The sequence below is a fragment of the Caretta caretta genome, chromosome 3 (genome assembly GCF_965140235.1).
Source record: "Caretta caretta isolate rCarCar2 chromosome 3, rCarCar1.hap1, whole genome shotgun sequence".
NCBI lineage: Eukaryota > Metazoa > Chordata > Testudines > Cheloniidae > Caretta > Caretta caretta.
Window position 1 is genome coordinate 13,430,484 of NC_134208.1, and position 22,197 is coordinate 13,452,680.

At 42.7% G+C, this 22,197-nt stretch overlaps 1 protein-coding gene across 3 annotated transcripts in view; it reads right to left on the reverse strand.

Annotated features, from left to right (window-relative positions):
• Nucleotides 1-22,197, reverse strand: part of TFAP2D (transcription factor AP-2 delta) — a 59,794-nt gene that overhangs the window by 23,816 nt on the left and 13,781 nt on the right. For all 3 annotated transcript variants that reach the window (XM_048845753.2, XM_048845756.2, XM_048845755.2), the window contains exons 4-6: nucleotides 18,755-18,920; nucleotides 17,005-17,123; nucleotides 6,564-6,705 (exon numbers count right to left, since the gene is read on the reverse strand). In XM_048845753.2, the coding sequence (XP_048701710.1) occupies nucleotides 6,564-6,705; nucleotides 17,005-17,123; nucleotides 18,755-18,920 (427 nt within the window). The remainder of the gene's footprint in view (nucleotides 1-6,563; nucleotides 6,706-17,004; nucleotides 17,124-18,754; nucleotides 18,921-22,197) is intronic.

The following is a 22,197-nucleotide window of genomic DNA, read 5'->3' on the forward strand; positions in this document are numbered from 1 at the left end:
GCATATTAATTCAAGCTCAGCAGTTTCTCCTTGGAGTCTGTTTTTGAAGCTTTTCTGTTGCAAAATTGCTACCCTTAAATCTTACTGAGTGGCCAGAGAGGATGAAGTGTTCTCCTACCAGTTTTTGAATGTTATGATTCCTGATGTCTGATTTGTGTCCACTTATTCTTTTGCGTAGAGACTGTCCAGTTTGGCCAATGTACAAAGGGGCATTGCTGGCACATGATGGCATATATCACATTGGTAGACGTGCAGGTGAATGAGTCCCTGATGGCGTGGCTAATGTGATTAGGTCCTATGATGGTGTCACTTGAATAAATATGTGGACAGAGTTGGCATCGGGCTTTGTTGCAAGGATAGGTTCCTGGGTTAGTGTTTTTGTCGTGTGGTTGCTGGTGAGTATTTGCTTAAGGTTGGGGGGCCGTCTGGAAGCGAGGACTGGCCTGTCTCCCAAGATCTGTGAGAGTCAGGGATCATTTTTCAGGATAGGTTGTAAATTTTTGATAATGTATTGAAGAGGTTTTAGCTGGACTTAATATGCAAACTAGATACCATTAACTTGGGTTTGAATAGAGACTGGGAATGGCTGGGTCACTGCACATATTAAATCTATTTCCCCATGTTAAGTATCCTCACACCTTTTTGTTAACTGTCTAAATGGGCCATCTTGATTATCACTACAAAAGTTTTTTTCTCCTGCTGATAATAGCTTATCTTAACTAATTTGCCTTTCACAGTTTGTATGGTAACTTCCAACTTATCTGTATGTATATATGTGTATATATATATATATATATATATTACTGTATGTTCCATTCTATGCATCCAATGAAGTAGGCTGTAGCCCATGAAAGCTTATGCTCTAATAAATTTGTTAGTCTCTAAGGTGCCACAAGTACTCATATCCAGAAGGGTTATTTCCTGTGCTGGGCGCAAGTTGCAGCCACAAAATTTGCTCCTTTTTTTCCATTGCACTCACAAAACGCACATCCACCCTTTTACACCTGCAGCTGAATTTTGGGTGAAAATCAGATGGGGCAAGTGGTCAGATGTCCAACCCACTATTCAATTTTGCAAACGCAATGAAGGTCTGCGAATGGGAGACTGGGTGTCTACCCAGCTGAATGTACACTCCTGGGTGGCTCTACCACAGATCTGCTCAAGTCACACATGAAACATTACTTCCTTGGCTGCCAAGGATGGGCAAACCAGTCTGTGTGATATTAGAACCAACCAGAACTCACACCCAAATTTCAGACCTGACTGACCTGAATGACAACCTAAAGTTTGACTCACTTTGTGTGTACGTTAATGTAAATTAGAGCTCAGTCAAGAATTCACAGCAAACCATTTCATTCGATGAATGTAGCCTCTTTTGCTACACCTGGAATATCTGCAACTGTGAGCAGATCACTGTTTTCTCAATTTTTCTCTCAATACAGGGCCTAAATTCAGGTGATGAACAATGCCCCTCTGCCATGTACATTGGTCAAACTGGACAGTCTCTACGTAAAAGAATAAATGGACACAAATCAGACGTCAAGAATTATAACATTCAAAATCCAGTTGGAGAACACTTCAATCTCTCTGGTCATTCGATTACAGACCTAAAAGTGGCAATTCTTCAACAAAAAACTTCAAAAACAGACTCCAACGAGAGACTGCTGAATTGGAATTAATTTGAAAACTGGATAAAATTAACTTAGGCTTCAGTAGAGACTGGGAGTGGATGGGTCATTACCCAAAGTAAAACTATTTCCCCACGTTTATCCCCCCCCCCCCACCCCATTCCTCAGACATTCTTGTCAACTGCTGGAAATGGCCCACCTTGATTATCACTACAAAAGGTTCCTCCCCCCCCCCCCCCCCCACTGGTAATAGCTCACCTTTAGTGATCACTCTGGTTACAGTCTATATGGTAACACGCATTGTTTCATGTTTTCTATGTATATAATTCTCCCCACTGTATTTTCCACTGAATGCATCTGATGAAGTGAGCTGTAGCTCACGAAAGCTTATGCTCAAATAAATTTGTTAGTCTCTAAGGTGCCACAAGTACTCCTTTTCTTTTTGCGAATACAGACTAACACGGCTGCTACTCTGAAATATACCCTTAGTAATCTCTAATTATTTTCCCTGATGCTTAAACAAATACTGGAGAAAGCAAGCAAGCAACCATTGCTGGCTTAGAATAACTCACTCAAAAGTTAACTACCTATCGATTGATCTGTGTGTCAATGAAAGTGACACTAATGTATGGATTGCCATAGTACCTTAGTTCCATAGCTGTATTTTGTGTCCTTAGCTGAATGATGGTGATGCCATGGAGTGGAAGTTATAGAGCTGATGGCATAGCAGGACATCACCTCTTTTGTGCCAGAGGTTTGTTAGGTTTTTTACAGGTAGATATTCCTGCAGTGCATCTGGCTTGTCTGAGGGCTCGATTGCTCTTTTGAGAAAGAGGCGCTTTGAAACAGTGGATGCATGTGACGTGGCTCTGTGCTAGACTCGTATACATAATTGAAGTTGCCATGTGGACTTTGTGGCTCTGACAGAGTAATTGTTTTTTATGGCTCCTTGGGGAATTGAAAGAGTTTATCAAGGGCTATCTGCCTCTGGTGTGTTTATGGATTTTCAACATTTGATTATATCTACAGTGCATGACAATCAAAGTGGTCTCCTGTTTCTCTCCACTTTAAGTCAGTGGTATGAGTTTTGGACTATTGCATGCAGGTGTTCTACAGCCTTTGATCCTGTAACACATCTGTGGTCATCTGCAACTTCATGATTGTCCCTATACAGTGCATCACAGCTTATTAGATTATAAACTCCTTGGTTCACAGACTTTTTTTGTTCTGTGTGTGCAGTGCCTAGTACAATTTAGTTCTGATGTTCCCTCTACTTTTTGACAGGCCGTGTGCACAAAAAATTTCTTCTGTGCAAATTTTTGAAGCAGAGTTCAAATTTGTGCATCATGAGGCAAATGCGCCCACGCGAGTAAAATGCTTATACATTATACGTTATCCCTTTCCCCCCGTTGCCAGCTAATAGAATCTGGCTGTGTTGTTAGATGGTGGGCGAACAATGTCAAAAGTCGCCCGTAAACGATATTTCGGCCTGGCTCCGGTGTAGTATTTCATTGTTTGTGCGCATGGTGTTTCACCATGTGAACGGGGTTTAGGATCTATGTGCACGCGCACACATGCACAGCTGAGAGGGAACAATGGTTCTGGTCCATAATTGATCATCCTGGGCATTACTGGAATATAAATAATAAATATTTGAAACTTCACAGAGTCAGTAAGGCTAGAACTCAAACCTTACTGCTCTGTAATCAAAGTCCCCTACTCCTTGAGCTGAAGTATAATATTCAGCAGAATGTTAATAATTCTAGTGGTAGTAAAATAAACAATCAAACAAGGAGAAAAAAACATTTTTGCTGATTTTTCAAAATTTCAAAAAATGTTGACATTTCCATGACATTTTTCAGTGGTTAAGAAATTTCCACAGGCTGACTGAAAAACCAGAACATTTTCGTTGGGGAACTTTTGTCAACATTTGTCATATTTTATCAAGCACTCGAAATTCAGAAAATCTCATCAGCTCGATCAATAATACACAGTTAAGCAGTTCTGATTGTATCCAGTAGAGGGCAGTGCCCGGCAACCTACCCACCAGTTCATTTACTTCCTTAGTTAAAACAACTACATATTTAATGGGAAGATAAAATAACAAAGCAAGAGTAAGGTAGCTGACAGCGCAGGGTTTGTTAGACAATATAATCAAAGAAAGAAGGCTTAGGTGTCTGAGACATGTCCAGTCCACTGTATGGAAGATGGGAGAAATGCTGTGTGAGCATTGAATGGGGTACACCCCAGGAGAAAATGAGGAAGGCCAAGGACGAGCTGGCAGAAGACAGTGATAGAGGATATTGAATGCACTGGCATCATGTAGGAAGATGTACCACAACTAGCCAGCAACTGTAATCAGTGGAGGACAGTGGAACTGTCAGAACGGATTAAGGTAAGATTAGACACAGCATATCCTTGAGTGTCTATGGTGCCCAGGAATTTCAGTTTAATTTCAGAGAGTGTAACTATGGAGAGCTTCAGAGTTGTCACTATGGTGTACACCATGGCAGCTATGAACTTCTTGTCAACTGTTAAGCTAAAGCTCAGATCCTCCTACACCATAAGTAGCAGCTCTGAAACTTGAGCTAATGGAGAATGTTCATTAGAAGCATAATTATGGATGTATTATTTATTATAGACATTTGTATGATGCCCTTTTTTCTAGTATCTGGGATCACAATATCTTAGGGCCTATGATTCTGTGTGGTATAGTTCAAATTCCATCCAGTAGAGGGCATTTGTTACATACACACCAGCCAGTCCATAACACTACGTCACCCTACATACGGTATGATAAATGATATCTTTACCTTTAAAGGTATGGTTAACTGACCAAATAGCAAGTACTTTTAGCTGGTGGAAGGGAAATATGGCATTTCTATGACTCTGAAAATATGATAAGAGTCATGGCGGCAATGGTTGCATTAAGGATCAGGGAGCACTTCCCGTTCAAACTGCCGTTTACGTCCCTCTTTATTTATTTTGTCCATATCTATGTATCGTGTATACAGAATGGGGGGTAGGTTATGATGTGGTTATGAGGTATCTGTGCTGGGGTGTGCGGTGGGTAAGATAACCTCTTTATGAGGCCTCTGGATGGACTGGCTGGATTGTGGGTCCGGATATGCAGAGGTAAATGGACTCTGTGTGCCCACTACTCCTCACCCTCTCTGCGAGCAGGTGGCTGGTAAATGGAGAAAGTGGCAGGGGAATGGGCTGACGTGTCCCCCGATGGGCCAGCCAGTAGAGCTGAACCAGCCTGGGGAGGATGGTAATTTGTTGGTGGTATAAGCCAGAGGCAATTTACTATCTCCCGAGGGGAAGGAGAGAGAATAGAAGAATTTGTGCCTCGGAGGGGTGTTGCTGACTCACCATGCCTCCTGGAGTAGTTCTGGGGGGGTGCAGCTTACATATACCACCCCTTTGCTCAGGGCTATGCCTGGAGGCACAATCAAGCCCTAAACACTCAACAGAACCATAGCTACACAACTCCCAATGAGCCAAGTGGTGGTTTAGCAACTTCTGGGTTATTTACTTATTCCTACATTTGTGAAATGCATCAGACAGCTGATGTATTTGGGGGCAGCACTTAAGTATAATAATAACAATTCTTTGCACTCCCATCTTTCATTGTACCCAAGGTTGTCAAAGGGCTGCAGTACCATGAATGAATGAAGCTTGACATCAAGCCACGGGTGCACATGCATATCCTGAGTCACACATTGGTCTCAGTCTGGGCATGGAACTCTCATTTGCCTCAGCAGGAATTCCACATGCAGAGCACTAGATTTCATAGCCCTTGGTGTGCTTTGCCACTTAGAACTCAACGAAGTCTTGGCTCTGATTCACGTAGAGCGTTGGACATATAAACGATGTGATGACAGCAAAAGTCTGCTCTGAATAGCCAAAGATACTTATGGTCCAACAGTACATGAAAAACTGTAACCGTTCGTGTGTATTGACCATAAGTTCCAACGGGTCTGCATACCTTCTTCCCAGCAAATTATCTTTATTTCATGAGTTATATTCTGGCATGGTTATTCCCATTTATTTTAGCCACTAATGAGGCAGGGTGATCTTGTGAATTGGGAATTCAGGAGGGCTGGCTTCAGTTCCTGGTTCTGCTACAGACTGCCAGTGTGATGTTGGGCAAGTCACCAAGGCCCCGATCTTTATAGGCATGGCTGTGCTCGGCATCACAAGGCCTAATGTATTTTGGAGCCTAAATCTCATTTCCAAAAGGGATTTAGGAACTTAGGAGTGTAAATCCCATCAACAGTCGAGATCTAGACTCCTCAGCACCTAAATCCCTTTTGAAAATCAGTTAGGCTCCCAGCTCAGTTAGGCATTGCGATGCTGAGCGCAGCAAGGCCTAAATTGTTTTAAAAATCTGGGCCTTAATCTCTCTGGTGGAGATCCTCAGTTGGTGTAAATTGTCATAGCTCCATGGACTTTAGTGGACCTGCAACAGTTGCACCAGCTGAGGATCTACCCCCACCCCACCCCACCCCCGTGCCTTAAATCCCCCTCTGTACATTGGGAATAATGATGAGTTATTAGTTGTATTGTGGTAGCAGATTGGAGCCTTAGTCATGGAGCAGGATTGTGCTGGACGCTGTACAAACACAGGACACAGAGGTGGCCTCTGCCCCAAAGAGCCTGCATTTAAATAATGCTCCCTCCCTATTTATGCTCCAATCCTGCAAAGACTTGTGCACATGCTTAACTTCCTGCACTGAGAGCAGTCCCATGGTAAACTCTTTGGTTAAACGCTGTCTCTTCCTGTGTTTTGACAGTACTTAGAACAAAGGGGCCTTGATCTTGCTTGCTGCCTCTGGGGGCTATTGTAATACAAATAATAATAAACCTCCCATGATCCAAATGAAAAGCGTCTGGACACATTTCTTGTGTTGAATGATTTTTCTTGCTTACTTTGTCGCTAGGATCATCTTTTTCCTCGCTGTCTGTTCTTTCTGTTCCATATGCTGCCTGGCAAGATGTTCTCCTACTGCCTTGGCTGGGAACTCTGTTTCGCAAGTGTAGCCAAAATCCCTGGCCAAATGTAAGGCTTCCCCTGGAGGCAGACAAAATGGGTCAATCAGTTTATACAAAACTTTTTTTTAAATATTTTTTTCAGCTATATATTTAAAAAACAAAGTAAGAACAACAGGTTACTGCAGTGTGAAAACATCCTTGATCTCAGTTACTCCAGCGTAACTGAGATCAGATTCTGGCCTCTTGGCCCTGCTATTATTTATAGCCCAGATATGGGGCACTGTGTAGGGGATGGAGAGTCACGGTGGCCACTCTTCCAGCCTTTCAGTTGGAATAGCAGCTCTGAAAAGGCTGCAGTGAAGTCCTGCTGGTGAGAAGATGGATTCCATCCATCTCACCACAACTGCTGGGTCTTTCCACCATTCCCTGGAGTTTGATTACTGAGGCTTTGTGCGGTTGGGTAGTGGATTTCACTGCAGCTGCATATCTTTGAATTTTCCTTTGTATGTTTATTGAATGGGTGGGTTTCCCCAGTTTAATTTCCAGTGAAACCCATCTTAAGTGAGCAGCCCAGGGATCAGCAAATACCAAGAGGTGGAGCCAGATTCCCTGAACCTGCCGGAGGGAAGTGTCAATTACACTAATACCTCTTTCCATTTAGAGGGTGATGCTGTTGTCATCTCCCTTAAGTTTTTTCTGCCACATGAACAGCTTCAATTTCCACATGCAAACCCCCCACTGTCTGCCTAAATCATATTGTCATACACCTAACGGCATGTCTGAACCAATTAAATGCATGCACTGATCACGTGACACTCATTATGTGACATAAGTCAACATCAACTTTTGCAAGCACAATCTGTTTATGGATGCTCAAAACCAGTGGTCCTCAGCCTTTCCAGACTACTGTACCCCTTTTGGGAGACTGATTTATCTTGCGTACCTCACTTACAAAATCAGACATAAAAATACAAAAGTGTCGCAGCACACTAGTACTGAAAAATCGCGTATTTTTTCAGTTTGTCTGTATGACATTTTAGTTTGACTTTGCTAGTGCTTTTTATGTAGCCTGCTGTAAAACTAAGCCAATATCTAGATGAGTTGATGCACCCCATGGAAGATCTCTGCATACCCCTAGGGGTACGCATATCCCTGGTTGAGAACCATTGCTCAAAAACATATTTTGCCTCGTATGTTAAAAGCATTTATTCTGGATCCGGAATGCAAGGGTATACTCCTGAACTGAACAAAGGAAATGCCCCAGCAAGCTAAACATACTGCTGAGTTGGAAAAAGGAAACTGGTTTCTACTATTTATACAGCACCTAGCGTAACAGAACCCTGATCTTGCCCCTTTAAAGCTGAAGGGCTGATTACATAATGAGCCACATCTGGGAGAGATCAGGAAGACTGCCCTATAAAGAGCAGCAGGAGGCTGCAGTGAAGGGGGGAATGCTCAGGGATTAAAGACTTCTAGGGATGATCTGGCAGTAGCAGAGAGTCCTGGGAGTTAGGACTGTTGGTAGGTCTACACTGCAATGTAAGCCCATGTTTGAGCCGGGGTTCAAGGCTAATACTCCCTTGTATCTACACGTACAATTGCACTAACCCAGGGCTTGGACTCAGTGTCCTGAGTCTAAACCTGAGTCAAGCCAGGGCCCAGGGTCTGAGCCCTATTGCTTTGCAGTGTAGCTTCAGCACTCCTTGACTCAGGCCCTGGGAGTCATCCGGAAGTATCCCACAATTCCATGGCACAACTTCCTTAGTCCTCTCTGTGACACTCTGACACCCCAATATTCGCCACTGTCATGTAATTAGGATATGCCTTATACAAAGCGTGCCTTGTGAGGTGTCATTCTAAAAGTCTTGATCTGCTAGACAGTAATATCTCGTTGGATTGTATGTGTTATCATCGTATACGAAGTTATGAAGTTTGGTAATGTCTGTGTAGCTGAAGCATGTCCTGAGGTTGAAAACACCCACAAGCAGCCTTTCAGGTATGACAGTAAAAAGGCCAAACGATGTTAATGGCTTACTAAGGAAATGCACACAAGCACAAGGATTACCCCAGGAACTGTGTACAGTAGAAACCTCTCAGAGAAAGCACTATACAATGGGAACTGTTTGACCCAGGTCACAGCAAAAGAGCTTTCCAGCAAGTGGGGAGAAGATATAAAAGGGGGAAAATGACATTATGGGGAGTCCTCACTCTCCCTACAACAACACACCTGGAAACATCTAAGAAACGAAGACTGAACTGTGAGAAGGGGAAGTGATAGTCCCTGGCTAAAAGGATCTTTAGCCTGTGTATGAAAACCTGGGAAAGCCAAGACAACTTGTGCCTTAAGAATCTGCCAGACTGTTTATCACTCAGGGTGAGAATGTGCTAATTTATATCCTACCTATCTAGTGTGTTAAGCTCAGTTTGTGGAGCGGGGGCATTATTTACTAAGGTAATTTGCTTTATTCTGTTTACTAATGTGTTATCATCACATAAAATCTACCTTTTGTGGTTAATAAACCTGCTCTTTGTTTATTCCAAAGCCCAGTTTGTGTAATTCATAATTGGGGTGGGGGGCAAAAACCTGTGCATCTCTCTCTCCACACTGAGGGAGAGGGCGAATTTCAATTAGCTTACGCAGTACCGTTCTCTGTGCAGCGCAAGACAATACAGTTCTGGGTTTACTCTTCAGAGGGGGTGTGCATTTGAGTGCTGGGCAATGCCTTAGCTGAGCTCTCCCATGCAGAGTTGATCTCAGCATCTATGTGACTATAGCTGCAGCTGGGTGTATCTCTACCTGTGAGTGAGCTGGAAAGAGACTTGAGAGCCAGTCACAGCAGTACAGAGTAAGGGGAACCCAAGCTGGTGGGACAGGCTGGCTTAGTGGTATCCCAGTTCCAAGTGGCACCCCAGGGGGAACACATCACACTCTCTATCCCAACAATCTGCAATCCACTCTATTGAAAACAGAAGCTCCCCTGCTCCCACACTTGGCAAACAGCAGTAGCTCAGGTCAGCACTAACCCATTCAGTTCTGATCACCGATTTTCAAACACACTATCAGTCAGACAGCCTCCTGGGTTTGCAATGGAGAGCGAACCGATCAAACCTTTTGCAAAATGAGCTGTTTCCTGGTAATGTGCAGAATGGGCAGTAAAGTTTTTCCACAATGCACCACAGTCCTAGGGCTAGAGCAGCTGTATTTTAGGGTGGCCACTGAAGGGACTCTGGGATAGATTACTTTGACTCATGTCTGCACACTGAACTGAGGACGCCAGAACCCTAGGTTCGAGCATGGCTCAGAAAATTTTTAACCTGGGGTAAAATACAATGTAGATGCTCAAGCCCAGGGTTCCCTAGAATGGATCAACTGACTCGAGTCCCATTAACCCTCGGCTTACATTGCAGTGTAGACATACTTTGAGACTCTAGCCAGGAAAGTCCTGGGAGTGGCCTCCCAAAGCAAGAAAGGCTCCAGGCAGCAAGGCCTGGGAGAAGGAAGAGAAACCTTTGTTTGTGTGGAGTACTTGCCACGTATGGAGGGTACATGGGAAGCGGCAGCCATGTTACAGGGCCCAGAATAATAATGTTAGCATTTGGATAACATTTTCAAATACATGCAGGCGAATGGAAAGCAAATGTGATTACAATTGCAAATACTGTTCACCAACTGATTGTATGTATATTGGACCACTGCTGAGTACATAGCTGTGTTGACACTTATGCCAAGGTGATTATAGTTTTGAATTTTATATCTTGAGTTGGGACTCCGGCTCTGTTTGGGTGCTACTTCAGTACCAATTAGGTGTAATGACATCTATCTATCTATCTATCTATCTATCTATCTATCTATCTATCTATCTATCTATCTATCAAAAGGTATGTGTATATATGTTTGCATGTGTTGTGTGCATATATATTCACACACACGTACACATAACTTTAAAATTATGTATTTGCTGGAAAGAGAAAACTGATGTCGATTTTATATAGTGCTTTACTGAGACATGGCATGTGAAAAGAGCTTTCTATGTTAAAATTTCAGGTTCTAAATATTGTCGCCTATAGGATATGATTCTTCATACACCCTCATTGTTGAGCAAACCTGAGGCTTTGTCCCAATACCAGCATGCTGTTTCTTTAGATGCAGCTTTTATTATGTTTTTATATACATGCCAGTGTTGCACATTATTTTGATTAGTGCTTGAGGGAATTCTTAACTGTACAGAGCATCGAAAAATAAGAAACATATTGCATGAAATTTCACTTAAAATGTTTCCCTTTTTTCCCATCAAAATTCTCACAAAAAATATTGATTGGAAAATAAATGGAAGTTGAGCTGTATCAGGTCTCTTTTTACATCTGCTTATGATCTTGGTGATGTCACCTTGGTTTCTTCCTTTCCTGGCTTGCTATTGCTTATTTCAGTGGAGTACTAGTCCCTCCAGATGGATGCTAGCTTCCCATTAAAAACCCTGCATTTTCCAATCAATTGCCCTGTTTAAACACAAAAAATGACTTCATTGCTAATAGCCAGAGCATTTTCCTGAGTCAGAGACAAAAGACGGCATCAGAGACCATTCGTTATTTCCCTTTAAATCTGGGCCACTGCCTTGTTTACAGCTATAGCCGGCACTGAACGGCAACACGTTCCTATAGCGCTTGACAATTGACCGGGAAGATTTGCATGATTGAAAGGGACAGTTGCTGAGGTTGAGCTGACACAAACAACTCTGGAAAGCCCCACTGGAGGGACCAGGCTGTGTACCTTGACAGGCTTCTGATGGCAGGTGCAAGGAGCAGCGTGACGCTCTCCTGGGCCTAGCCAAGACTGAGGGATGCTCCTATCCAGAGTGAAGGAAGGGGCAGTGTCCCAGGAGGGGAAAGCTCTGGATCTGAGTCTCCTCTCCTCCTTGGCTTTACCTCCATCTGATGCTACTATCCAACAGAACTCCTATGCAAGGAGTAGAGGTGGGGGTGGATGTTGTCTTTCCACTCACCAGATGGGAAGGGAGGAGGGAGAGATGTGAAAACAAAGGCTAAAGAAAGGGATAAGAAAGAATATGATGTTTTATATCAGTGCAGACAAAAGAGCCGTTTTCCCTGCTGACCTATTTACCAGGAAGTGCAGTGCTTGGAAAGGGATACTGAAGAGCTGATCATTGAAAAGATATGTGTACAGTACAATAAAACTGGTGTCTTCGTGGGGTTTGGCAGAAAAAATCCTGGGTGGTCTTTCTTTAAGCCTTGGATTTTAAAGTCATATTTTGCTTTGTTTAAAGTTCCAATTGTTTGATAGGTTTCAGAGTAACAGCCGTGTTAGTCTGTATTCGCCAAAAGAAAAGGAGTACTTGTGGCATCTTAGAGACTAACCAATTTATTTGAGCATAAGCTTTCGTGAGCTACAGCTCACTTCATCGGATGCATATGCATCCGATGAAGTGAGCTGTAGCTCACGAAAGCTTATGCTCAAATAAATTGGTTAGTCTCTAAGATGAAACAAGTACTCCTTTTCAATTTTTTGATAGTCACTCTTGGATTTTTCACCTTGTGAATCATAGAATCTCAGGGTTGGAAGGGACCTCAGGAGGTCATCTAGTCCAACCCCCTGCTCAAAGCAAGACCAATCGCCAGTTTTTGCCCCAGATCCCTAAATGGCCCCCCTCAAGGATTGTACTCTCAACTCTGGGTTTAGCAGGCCAATGCTCAAACCACTGAGCTATCCCTCCCTCAAATCACACTATGGCTGGCTTTTTCCCTTCTGTGGGGGAGCCCCTCCAAGAAAATGTGATCTCTGCACTCCTGTATGCTTCCTTCAGCCCACCCCAGGGCTCGACCCCAGGAACGTTGGCTATAAGAGGATAACCTGCTACTCTGTGAGCTAAAGGACTAGCTCGGTACTGTTGCAGACTCATAAACCACTTATCTAAACCAGGCCCTGGAAGGGACAAAGAGCTGCATTCTGATGCAGGCTGCACTATAATGATGTCCTAAGTCGGTGGGAGATTGTGCCTTTGCTGTGGTAGACCTAGGTGTGGATTTTACTCTCTCCTGAAATCCATCACATTCAACCAACTTGGTTTATTTGTTTCAATTTCAGCAAGGCCACATGAAAAGAACTCCTAGCCCTGGCGCTAAGTGCCCTTGACACAGAAGCGGAAATACAATCCGATGAAAATGCAACCAGCTGGAGCAAACCAGCCTCCCTCCTCTGCACAAAAGAGGCCACAAAAAACAACATTTCCCTACTTCAGCTTCCACAAAAACCACATCCTCGCTCGTGAAATGCACAGAACTTCTGCAATTAGATGAGCTGTGTGAGGGGCCCCAAAGATCAACATATTCCGTCAATTTCACACCTAGGGAAGGGGAATAGTGAATTTCTAAGGACTTCATGGACAATTCCCGGCTGGTGGCTCCTTCTGTTATGTACCCAGAGAGCTCTTCCTCAAGCAACTCTTCTCTCCACTTGTAGGCCTGGTTTGACATAAGTAACTTGCCTCATTTTTAGTGGGCATAATTGGGAAGGCGAAAGAAGGTTACGTTGTAAATAGGGGCTTGACAAACAGTATGCTGGAGTCTGGGTATCTGTGCTAGCTAGCTAAGATAATCAGCAACACCCTGATGTCAAGGACTACGGACAAGATAAACATGGAATGTAAAGATCAGGTTCCATGTAAACAGCACACGGACAGAGCATGCTGTACAGAGATTGATTCCTGCAGAGTAACCAAGCCATTCCAAAAATGTGTGATTTAATGTACAGCAAATGTAATATGATGTGTAAATGTATATAAAGGAAGAGGTTGTTTGTGTAACTTTGGATACGTGGTACACCCTGTACCCACCTTCTACGACTGAGTCTGATCAACTCAGTGTCATTTTGCTCTATTCCAAATAAAGGTACCCAAGTGATGAAATCCAGAGTTGAACTGAGTGCTTTGGATCCCAGAGAACTGGATGAAGTGGTCTCTCAGAACTGGGCAGGATGTTCTGCATAAGCCTAATGGAAAAGGTTTTGGAGGGAATCCCAACTCCTCTATAGCAGCATGAGAAAGGCAGCCTCTCAAGTAGGCTGATCTCAAGATATTTAGGGCTTTATAGGTCACAGTCAGCATCTTAAACTCCACCTGGAAACTAACAGGCAGCCAATGCAGATTCTGGAGCACTGGTGTAGAACATTCATTGTGTGATGCATGGCTTACCAACCAGGCTGCTGCCTTCTGCACCAGTTTCCAAGTTGATTTAAGTTGTAGCCCCATATAATGCACACTGTAATAACTTAATACTAAAGAAAGGAAGGATGGCCCAGGGGTAAGGGGGTAGCTGGAGATCCAAGTTTAATTCCTTGCTTTCCTACAGATTTCCTGTGTGACCTCGGGCAAGTCTCTATGGTTTTCTTCCTCATCTGTAAATTAGGGGAAATAGCACTTCCCTATCTCTCAGAGGTGTCGGGAAGGCAAATACATCAAAGCTTCTGAGATGCTACAGAAATGGGTGCCGGATAAGTATGATAGATGTGACAAGGGCATGGGTGACGGCTGTGTAATCTATATGATCATGTGAGAGTTTAACAAGGCACCCAGATTTGTAACTTGTCTGTCAAATGTGGCCAGTATAATCCTTCCCAGTTCCTGGTGTAAGCATGTTCTATTTCCCTGGAGGTCTTGGGGACAGCTTCACCAGAAGCATAAACAGGTTTCACTTTGATTGTAAAAGGCAAAGAAGTGCAATTTGTGTTAATGTGGCATTCAGGGGGCATGCAAGGTGAGTGTGACTTATGTGCCACCAGAGCCAGGGGAATACCTCAACATATTTGCCAGGAACATTTGTTCAGACAGAAACTTGGATTCACTTTGGCTTTGTTCCCACCCCTTTGGTGTTCACTTTCTATCAGTATCCCAGCAAACCAGTTGAATAGCAGGAATGCTCAGGCAAACAGCTAATTTTAAGCAGGCATTGGCCAACAGTGAAGTTTGCATCACAAACATGAGTGCTAATTCTGGAAACCTGATTCTTAGAGGCTCACACTCTTCCAGCAGTCAGAGAACAGAACCAACACCCAGGGCTTGATAGTGGCTTTGTCACTAGCCCTGAGTAAGGGGCAATGGGAAGCTCACACTGACTCTTGCAAGTTGCAACCCCTTCCCTGTTTTCCCCCTTACTGCAGGAGGGAAGTAATTTGCTACTGACTTAGCCCAGAATTAAATTACTGCTTCCCACCATTGCATGACCAGCTGTGCTGGCAAGCAAATTGGGGTAGGAGTAGGATGTAACCAAGGCTCTGCCAACACCCTATACCTCTTTGCCCAGACCCTGCCCACCTACCGAGTAAGTGGTCACGTAGCTCTGCCTGACTTCTGTGTGTCAGTACCTATGGTCTGGGTAGCCCATAAAGGAGTGTAAGGTTTAGGATGGTTCTTACTCCCCATGTGGAGGTTTATATTCTAAGGCATTGTCTATAGTAGGGATCTATCCTGATTACAACCAGCTGTGATCTGGGCAAATCTGCAATGCAGACAAGGCCTAAACAGCAGTCTAGTCATATGTGCTTAGTGGGCTTGAACACACGAGGAGCTAGGTCCCTTCTGCCAGGTGCTGCGTGTTCTCCACTCCCACACTCGTGCTGACCATTCCATTGTCCCCTTTTCAAACCCGAGCTGCCCTGTTTACTTCTGAAGGGACATGTAGGGTATTATCCTGCCAGGTGCTGAGCTCCCACTATGTCAATGGGAGCTGAGAGTTCTCTGCACCTAGGAGGAGATGTTCCTCACCTCTCCGGGGCACAGAGCTGCTCACGACCAAGCTACAGGCCAGCAATTATCAGCAGGGAGTGCTTGTTGAATGCCTTTCAAACTGCAGATAAATCCTGGGAAATCTTAAGCAGCTCATGGGCAATTCTAGGTTTGAAAAAGGAATTTTTCTCACAAAAATTCTTTGTTGAAAAATGTGTCCCCTTTTTTTGGGGGGGGGGGAGGATTTTCAATATTTTGAACCAGCTCTAGGCAATTCATGAAGAGACACACAAAAAAAAGGACACATTACCAGAGAAGTAGTCCCATCCGTAGAATGGGTATAGAATCCTCATCTACCTCTGTCATACATATAAAGGGAAGGGTAAACCCCTTTAAAATCCCATCTGGCCAGAGGAAAAATCCTCTCACCTGTAAAGGGTTAAGAAGCTAAAGGTAACCTCGCTGGCACCTGACCAAAATGACCAATGAGGAGACAAGATACTTTCAAAAGCTGGGAGGAGGGAGAAAAACAAAGGGTCTGTGTCTGTCTGTGTGATGCTTTTGCCAGAGACAGAACAGGAATGGAGTCTTAGAACTTAGTAAGTAATCTAGCTAGGTATGTGTTAGATTATGATTTCTTTAAATGGCTGAGAAAATAGCTGTGCTGAATAGAATGAATATTCCTGTCTGTGTGTCTTTTATGTAACTTAAGGTTTTGCCTAGAGGGATTCTCTATGTTTGAATCTAATTACCCTGTAAGGTATCTACCATCCTGATTTTACAGAGGTGATTTCTTTTTACTTCTATTAAAAGTCTTCTTGTAAGAAAACTGAATGCTTTTTCATTGTTCTAAGATCCAAGGGTTTGGGTCTGTGGTCACCTATGCAAATTGGTGAGGATTTTTACCAAACCTTCCCCAGGAAGTGGGGTGCAAGGGTTGGGGGGATTTTGGGGGGAAAGACGTGTCCAAACTACGTTTTTTCAGGAACCCAGATAAAGTTTGGTGGTGGCAGTGGAAGTCCAAGGGTAAAATAGTTTGTACATTGGGGAAGTTTTAACCTAAGCTGGTAAAAGTAAGCTTAGGAGGTTTTCATGCAGGTCCCCACATCTGTACCCTAGAGTTCAGAGTGCGGAAGGAACCTTGACAGCCTCACAACAGCACGGTGACACTTCTTTGATTAATGGGTGAGATTCCCTGGTCAGAAAGTATCCTATAAATGTGAAGGGAAGCAAGGTCTAATGAATAAGCTATTGGAACAGGAGATGGGAGACCTTGAGTTTTAACTCCTGTCTCTGCCAGTGATTCCCTCATGAACTTAGGCAAGTCACAGTGCCTCTTTGTACAAAATGGGATGAAGATATTTAAATCTAGGGATGGAAATTGCATATTGATGCAAATTATTACATAGACAAAGATGGGCGAGGTAATATATTTTGTTGGACCAACTTCTGTTGGTGAAAGGGACAAGATTTCAAGCTTACTCAGAGTTCAGAACTTGTCTTTCACCAACAGACGCTGGTCTAATAAAAGATATTACCTCACCCACCTTGTCTCCTTAATATTCTGAGGCCAACATGGCTACAACACTGCAAACACATTATTACATGACAGTATTATTATATTACAATATTACAAAGCCTACCTTCAACCAAGGAAGTCAGAAGGGTGACATTTGCTGCTTTCCTTCTTCCAGCAGGCAAATTCAGTCCCAGTCTGTCCAATTTTTCTCGCAAACAGCGCCCCCCATTCTTGGATTTTGCTCTGTCATGAGAGAATGGGATTAAAAAATCCCACCCTGATTTATTCACAGATTCAGAGACTACAATGCCAAAAAATCCCATTGTAATCATCCATTCTAACCTCCTGTATAACACAGGCCATGCAACTTCTCCAAAATAGTTCCTGAAGAATATCTGTGTATTCATTTTACTTGTTTGTTTATTACATGCCAATCTAAAATTTCCATTCACCCTTTTTGCTAATCTAGGGTCTATCCCACCACTGCTGATGTCAATGAAAAATCTGTCAGGGCCAGATCCTTATTCCCTTACTCACACTGAGTAGTGACTTACTCTACAAGTGGTCTCATTGAAGTACCACTTGGGTAAGGTGATATTCAGCATGGGTACGGTGATCAGAATCTATCTTTAAATTACTTAGTTTCAGCACAGTCCTGAACAAAGGGTTTCATATAAACTGTGCCACCCTAAAAGTAGCCTTGTGAATGGAGCTGGACAAAATTTGTCAGTTGAAAGTTTTTCCAGTGCAAAATGCAGATTGGGTGACACTGAAATGTTTTGTGAATTCATGTTGATTCCAACAAATTGTTCTTTTTGAAATATCCTCACCTCCAAAAGAAATCCAGGCAAATAGACACAGTGTTTTTTGATGTTTTCTACATGACATGTTTCAATTTTCCTGTCCGAAATCACATTTTTGTTTCAAAATGTTATTGAATGCTATTTTGAAACATTTCAAAAATATTTTAAAATGGTCAATATTGAAACAAAACATTCAATTTTTGTCAAAATGAAACATTTTGTTTGGCCTGAAACTAACATTCTTTTTGCCTTTTTGCATCTCTCAAAATTTAAAAAAAAATGGTTTTGGTCTAACCTAAAATGATATATATATATATTTTTACTTTTTAAAATCTCCAACAAATCCAAAAATCTGTTAGTCACCCAGCTCTCCTCAAGAGACGCTGAGTACGTCTACACTGCATCGTACACCTGGATCTGTGGGACCCAGGACTCAGTGTTTCCATTTCTGCACTTGAGCATCCACACTGCATTGTAAACCTGGGCTTACACCTGCTGGACCCACAGCTGTAGTAACATGTCCATGCTTCAGTACACAAACTTTCTTGCTTGGGTCTGTGGCTTGACCTGTGTCCACACTGCAAAAGGACATGGCTTGGACTTATCCCCCACAGCAGAGACCTAGAAGCCAGGTGCTGAATCAGACAGATTTGTGTGTGGGCAGAAGGGTGGTTGGTCTCAAACCTGAGTCACCCCCCAGGCTCACTATGGAGTATTGACATACCTCTTGCACACACCCCTTTGAGTCACAATCCACTCCCATTTCCCCCTGGTTGTGTGAGATGTAATAAGTTACTTCATTCTTTTTAGTAGATCAGCTTACTGCTTGTTGCAAACCTAGGCAGCTCTTCTGGCTGGTGAGTGGGGCAGAGGGGAGACAAGACCCTGCCCACTGGCTCTCTTCTCTCTACCCCTTTGTCCCAGAGCAAAGGGGTAGAGAGAAGAGAGCCAGTGATCTACTCTATGATGACCTACTTTTGATCTACTCTACCTATGATGATCTAGACAAAAGTCTGCAAGGAAAAGAATGACAGTGCTAACTTGACTCTTCTACACCTGAGCTCAACTTACCTTCTCAAAATGCCTCCCAAGAGTGAAGCATTGAGGCATTCAGGTGGAGAGAGGCGCCTCTTTACCTCCGCAATGGTCACTTTGTATTTAGAAGTGGAGCTGAGTAGAGACAAGCGCCCGGGAACAGAGCAAAAAAGATCTGTGGGGTTAACAACACAGGTACCACCTACAAAACAAAAGACACATGCCTTAGGTTAGAAGGCGGAATCAAAGTATGGTCTCTGAAATGGTTTTCTTTGCTTTGACAAATACAGGCACAATTGTGCACTTTTCTTTCTTTCTTTCTTTCTTTCTTTCTTTCTTCTCACTCTACAGTTTTAAGTTTCTTCTCACTCTACAGTTTTAAGAAGACTTACTAGATTGAAATCTAATAGGCAGGGGAAATGAACTAATTTTTTTAAAAAATCATAAACTTTAAAGCCAGAAGACCCCATTATGATTATCCAGTCTGATCTGCGCAAGACTGGCCGTGTAATGTCAGCAAGGGGTGCTGGAACAATTTTTTAGTGGGGGTGCTGAGAGCCATTGAAATAAACTGTAAACCCTGTATATAATGGAAACCACTTCAAGTCAGGGGGTGCGACAGCACCCCCCACACTCCTAGTTCCAGCACCTATGACGTCAGCCAGTGATTCCTGCATGTAGCATGACAACAACTTATGGCTGAACTAAAGCATCTGCTTTAGGCAGCTAGTCACGATTTAGAAACTCCTCAAGTGATAGAGAATTTACTCTTGGTGATCTATTCCGATGGTAAATTACCCTCACTGATAAAAAAACTGCATCTTAACATTTACAACAGAGTGAACAGGAACATTGGTATCCTATTTAGTCTAGGAGAAATGGTCATGTTACAATTATGGTTTTTTATCTGAATGGTTCCAGAGGTCTCGGAACCCTCAAACACTCTGCCTTCCATTAGGCACGCTCTTCAGCTGTGTGTCACCACAGCTTGACTGGAGACAAGGAAGCTACACTGATTTATCCCCAGATGAGTTCTGGACCTATTTATTCCTTGCAATTAACATCTGTTTGGCCTGGGCCCAGGTTATCTACAAGACCACCGAAAGCTTGGAGATGAAGAATGTGGTCAACAATTCTGTTTCTCAGGCACAATGGAACTTTCCACCATAAGGATAAAGCTCGTCTGTGTATATTTTACAAATAATGAGACTGTACTGAAATTAATGAAATGTTAATATTTCTCTCTCTCTTAAATTAAACCCATATGTGCACAAGCAGTTTACACTGAATAAATCATTATTAATTTAATATGAATATATTTTGGTCCCACTTTTGTTTTCCTTCCCTAACCTGAGCTTATTGAAAACCTTGTCATTAATCTGTGGTTGTAAATACCTTACAACTTAACTGTTTAAAAACACAGTTACCATGCAAAGCAATCCCAGTAATAACAATACAGAGGGGGAACATGTATGGGAAAAAGAAAAAGTCTTCTTTTCTTCAAAACAAAAATCAAAAAAGCTAAATTCATTAAAAAGAATGCTGAAAACCAGATCCAAATTAGAACATCGTAAAATCTGTTGCATATAATTATTGCACTATATTAATTATTCATTAATACTGCACCACGGAGGAGAGGGGAGTTTCACTGTCAAAGATTGCTCCAAAAATAGGCCTGAAGGAGCAGGCAATCTTCTTTGAAGTCCTTACTCACATGAATTATCCCATTGGGGACTAATGGGAATGAGGACTGTGGGACTGGACCCTACACCCAACGGAAGAGACCAAGAAGTGGCAGTAAACAAAGGGAGAGGAGGAAGGAATAGGAAGGGAAGGACAAGTACAAACAACAGTGAAAGATCATAGGTTGTGCTTCCTGCTGCATGCATATATTTTTAGCTTCCAATTCTTTTTTAGTTAATATATTAAAATGCAGAGATAAAGGTGAGAAGCGGAGGTCAGCGGTGACAGGCCTGTTTGTGCATTATTTCCTATGAAATAGCAATGACAGCAACTAAGGCCAATCATTACTCACCTTTAGAAACATAGTTATTGGTACAGAACAGCAAAGGAATTGTCCTAGCTGATAGCCAACTGCAGGCAGTGGGCAACAGCTGAAATAATTGAGGACAGGGCAAAAAATTCTAAACCTCTCATGAGTTTTAGGTCTGATCCTGAAAACCCTGGCTCGCATGAGTAGTTTATCACTCCCTTCAGTAGTTGTTAGGGACCAGATGCTGCCACTAGTACTCATGCTTACCCATAAAAAGTCAGTACTCAACATGAGTAAAGTGGCAGATTGTGAGCCACTTACACACACTGGTGAGCAATTATTCACATGAGTAGTCCCAGTGAGGTCTGCTAGGATACTTAGAGAGTAAAGGTTTCAGAACATAGTCCTTTGTGAGTGGTGCCATTGAAAAAGGTGCCAACAGAACTACCCCTGCTAGCAAGGTACTGACAAATAAGTTTTTGTAGGACTGGGTCCATTCGCTATATAACTCATCCTGCAAACCATTCCTTACTTATGCAAAGAGACCTTTTGACTACAATGGGGCCACTCTCAGGACAAAGCATTATCGAGATGGGGAAGTGTTTGTAGGATCATATATGGCGCATAAGCTACGACTGTGGAATGCATCGATAAATGTGATTATTAAGTTACCATATTTCTGTATCACATGACTTTGCCTTCTTATTTGTCATCGTCATTACTATTTCAACAAGTATAACTGTACAGAGGAAACGGGAAAAAAAGATATCTATAATTTGTGGAACAAAAGACCCAACTGAGGAACAGAAGATTCTGGGCCCAATCCTTCAAGGTATAGAGTGCCCTAGGCTACCATGAACTTCACTGGGAGATGAGGGTGCTGCTGAGAAGCTCCTAGAAGGACTGGGTGCTTTAATAGGGAAAGGGTTTTTTAAATTTTTGCTGTGATATTTTGAGGCCCAATCCTATTCCCACTGAAGGTAAAGAGGAAAAATCTCCTTCCCATAGACTTAAATAGGAGCAAAACTGGCTCCTTTGTGCTGGACTCTGCTTTGACTTTGTTCCCTCACCCCGATCCGACCATCGCCTCTTGAAATAGCACTATCAAGAGTTGTGCTAAATAGCCAACAAATTAGCATTACAAGGAAGTAAGTGCCAGCTTTGGGAGAGTATTTGTACTTTCTGCTCCTCTTTGCACCAAATGAACTATTTCAGTGCAAAACACTGGCCACCAATAATGATAAATGCATCAAATAATAATAGTGGGAACAGCAGTGGACTCCACTAACTTACTAGAAACATGTCAGTCCTGTCAACACAATGAAAATGTCAGTAAATTAAGGTGCAAAGACAGGTTTGTGGATTTTGGTTTTAATTTTTTCCCTTTCATATTAATAGAAGATGTACATGATAATATAGTGTGGTGGAAAATCATTTAGATCCTGATTCATTTAAACACATGCTTATCTTTAAATTTCTCTGGCAT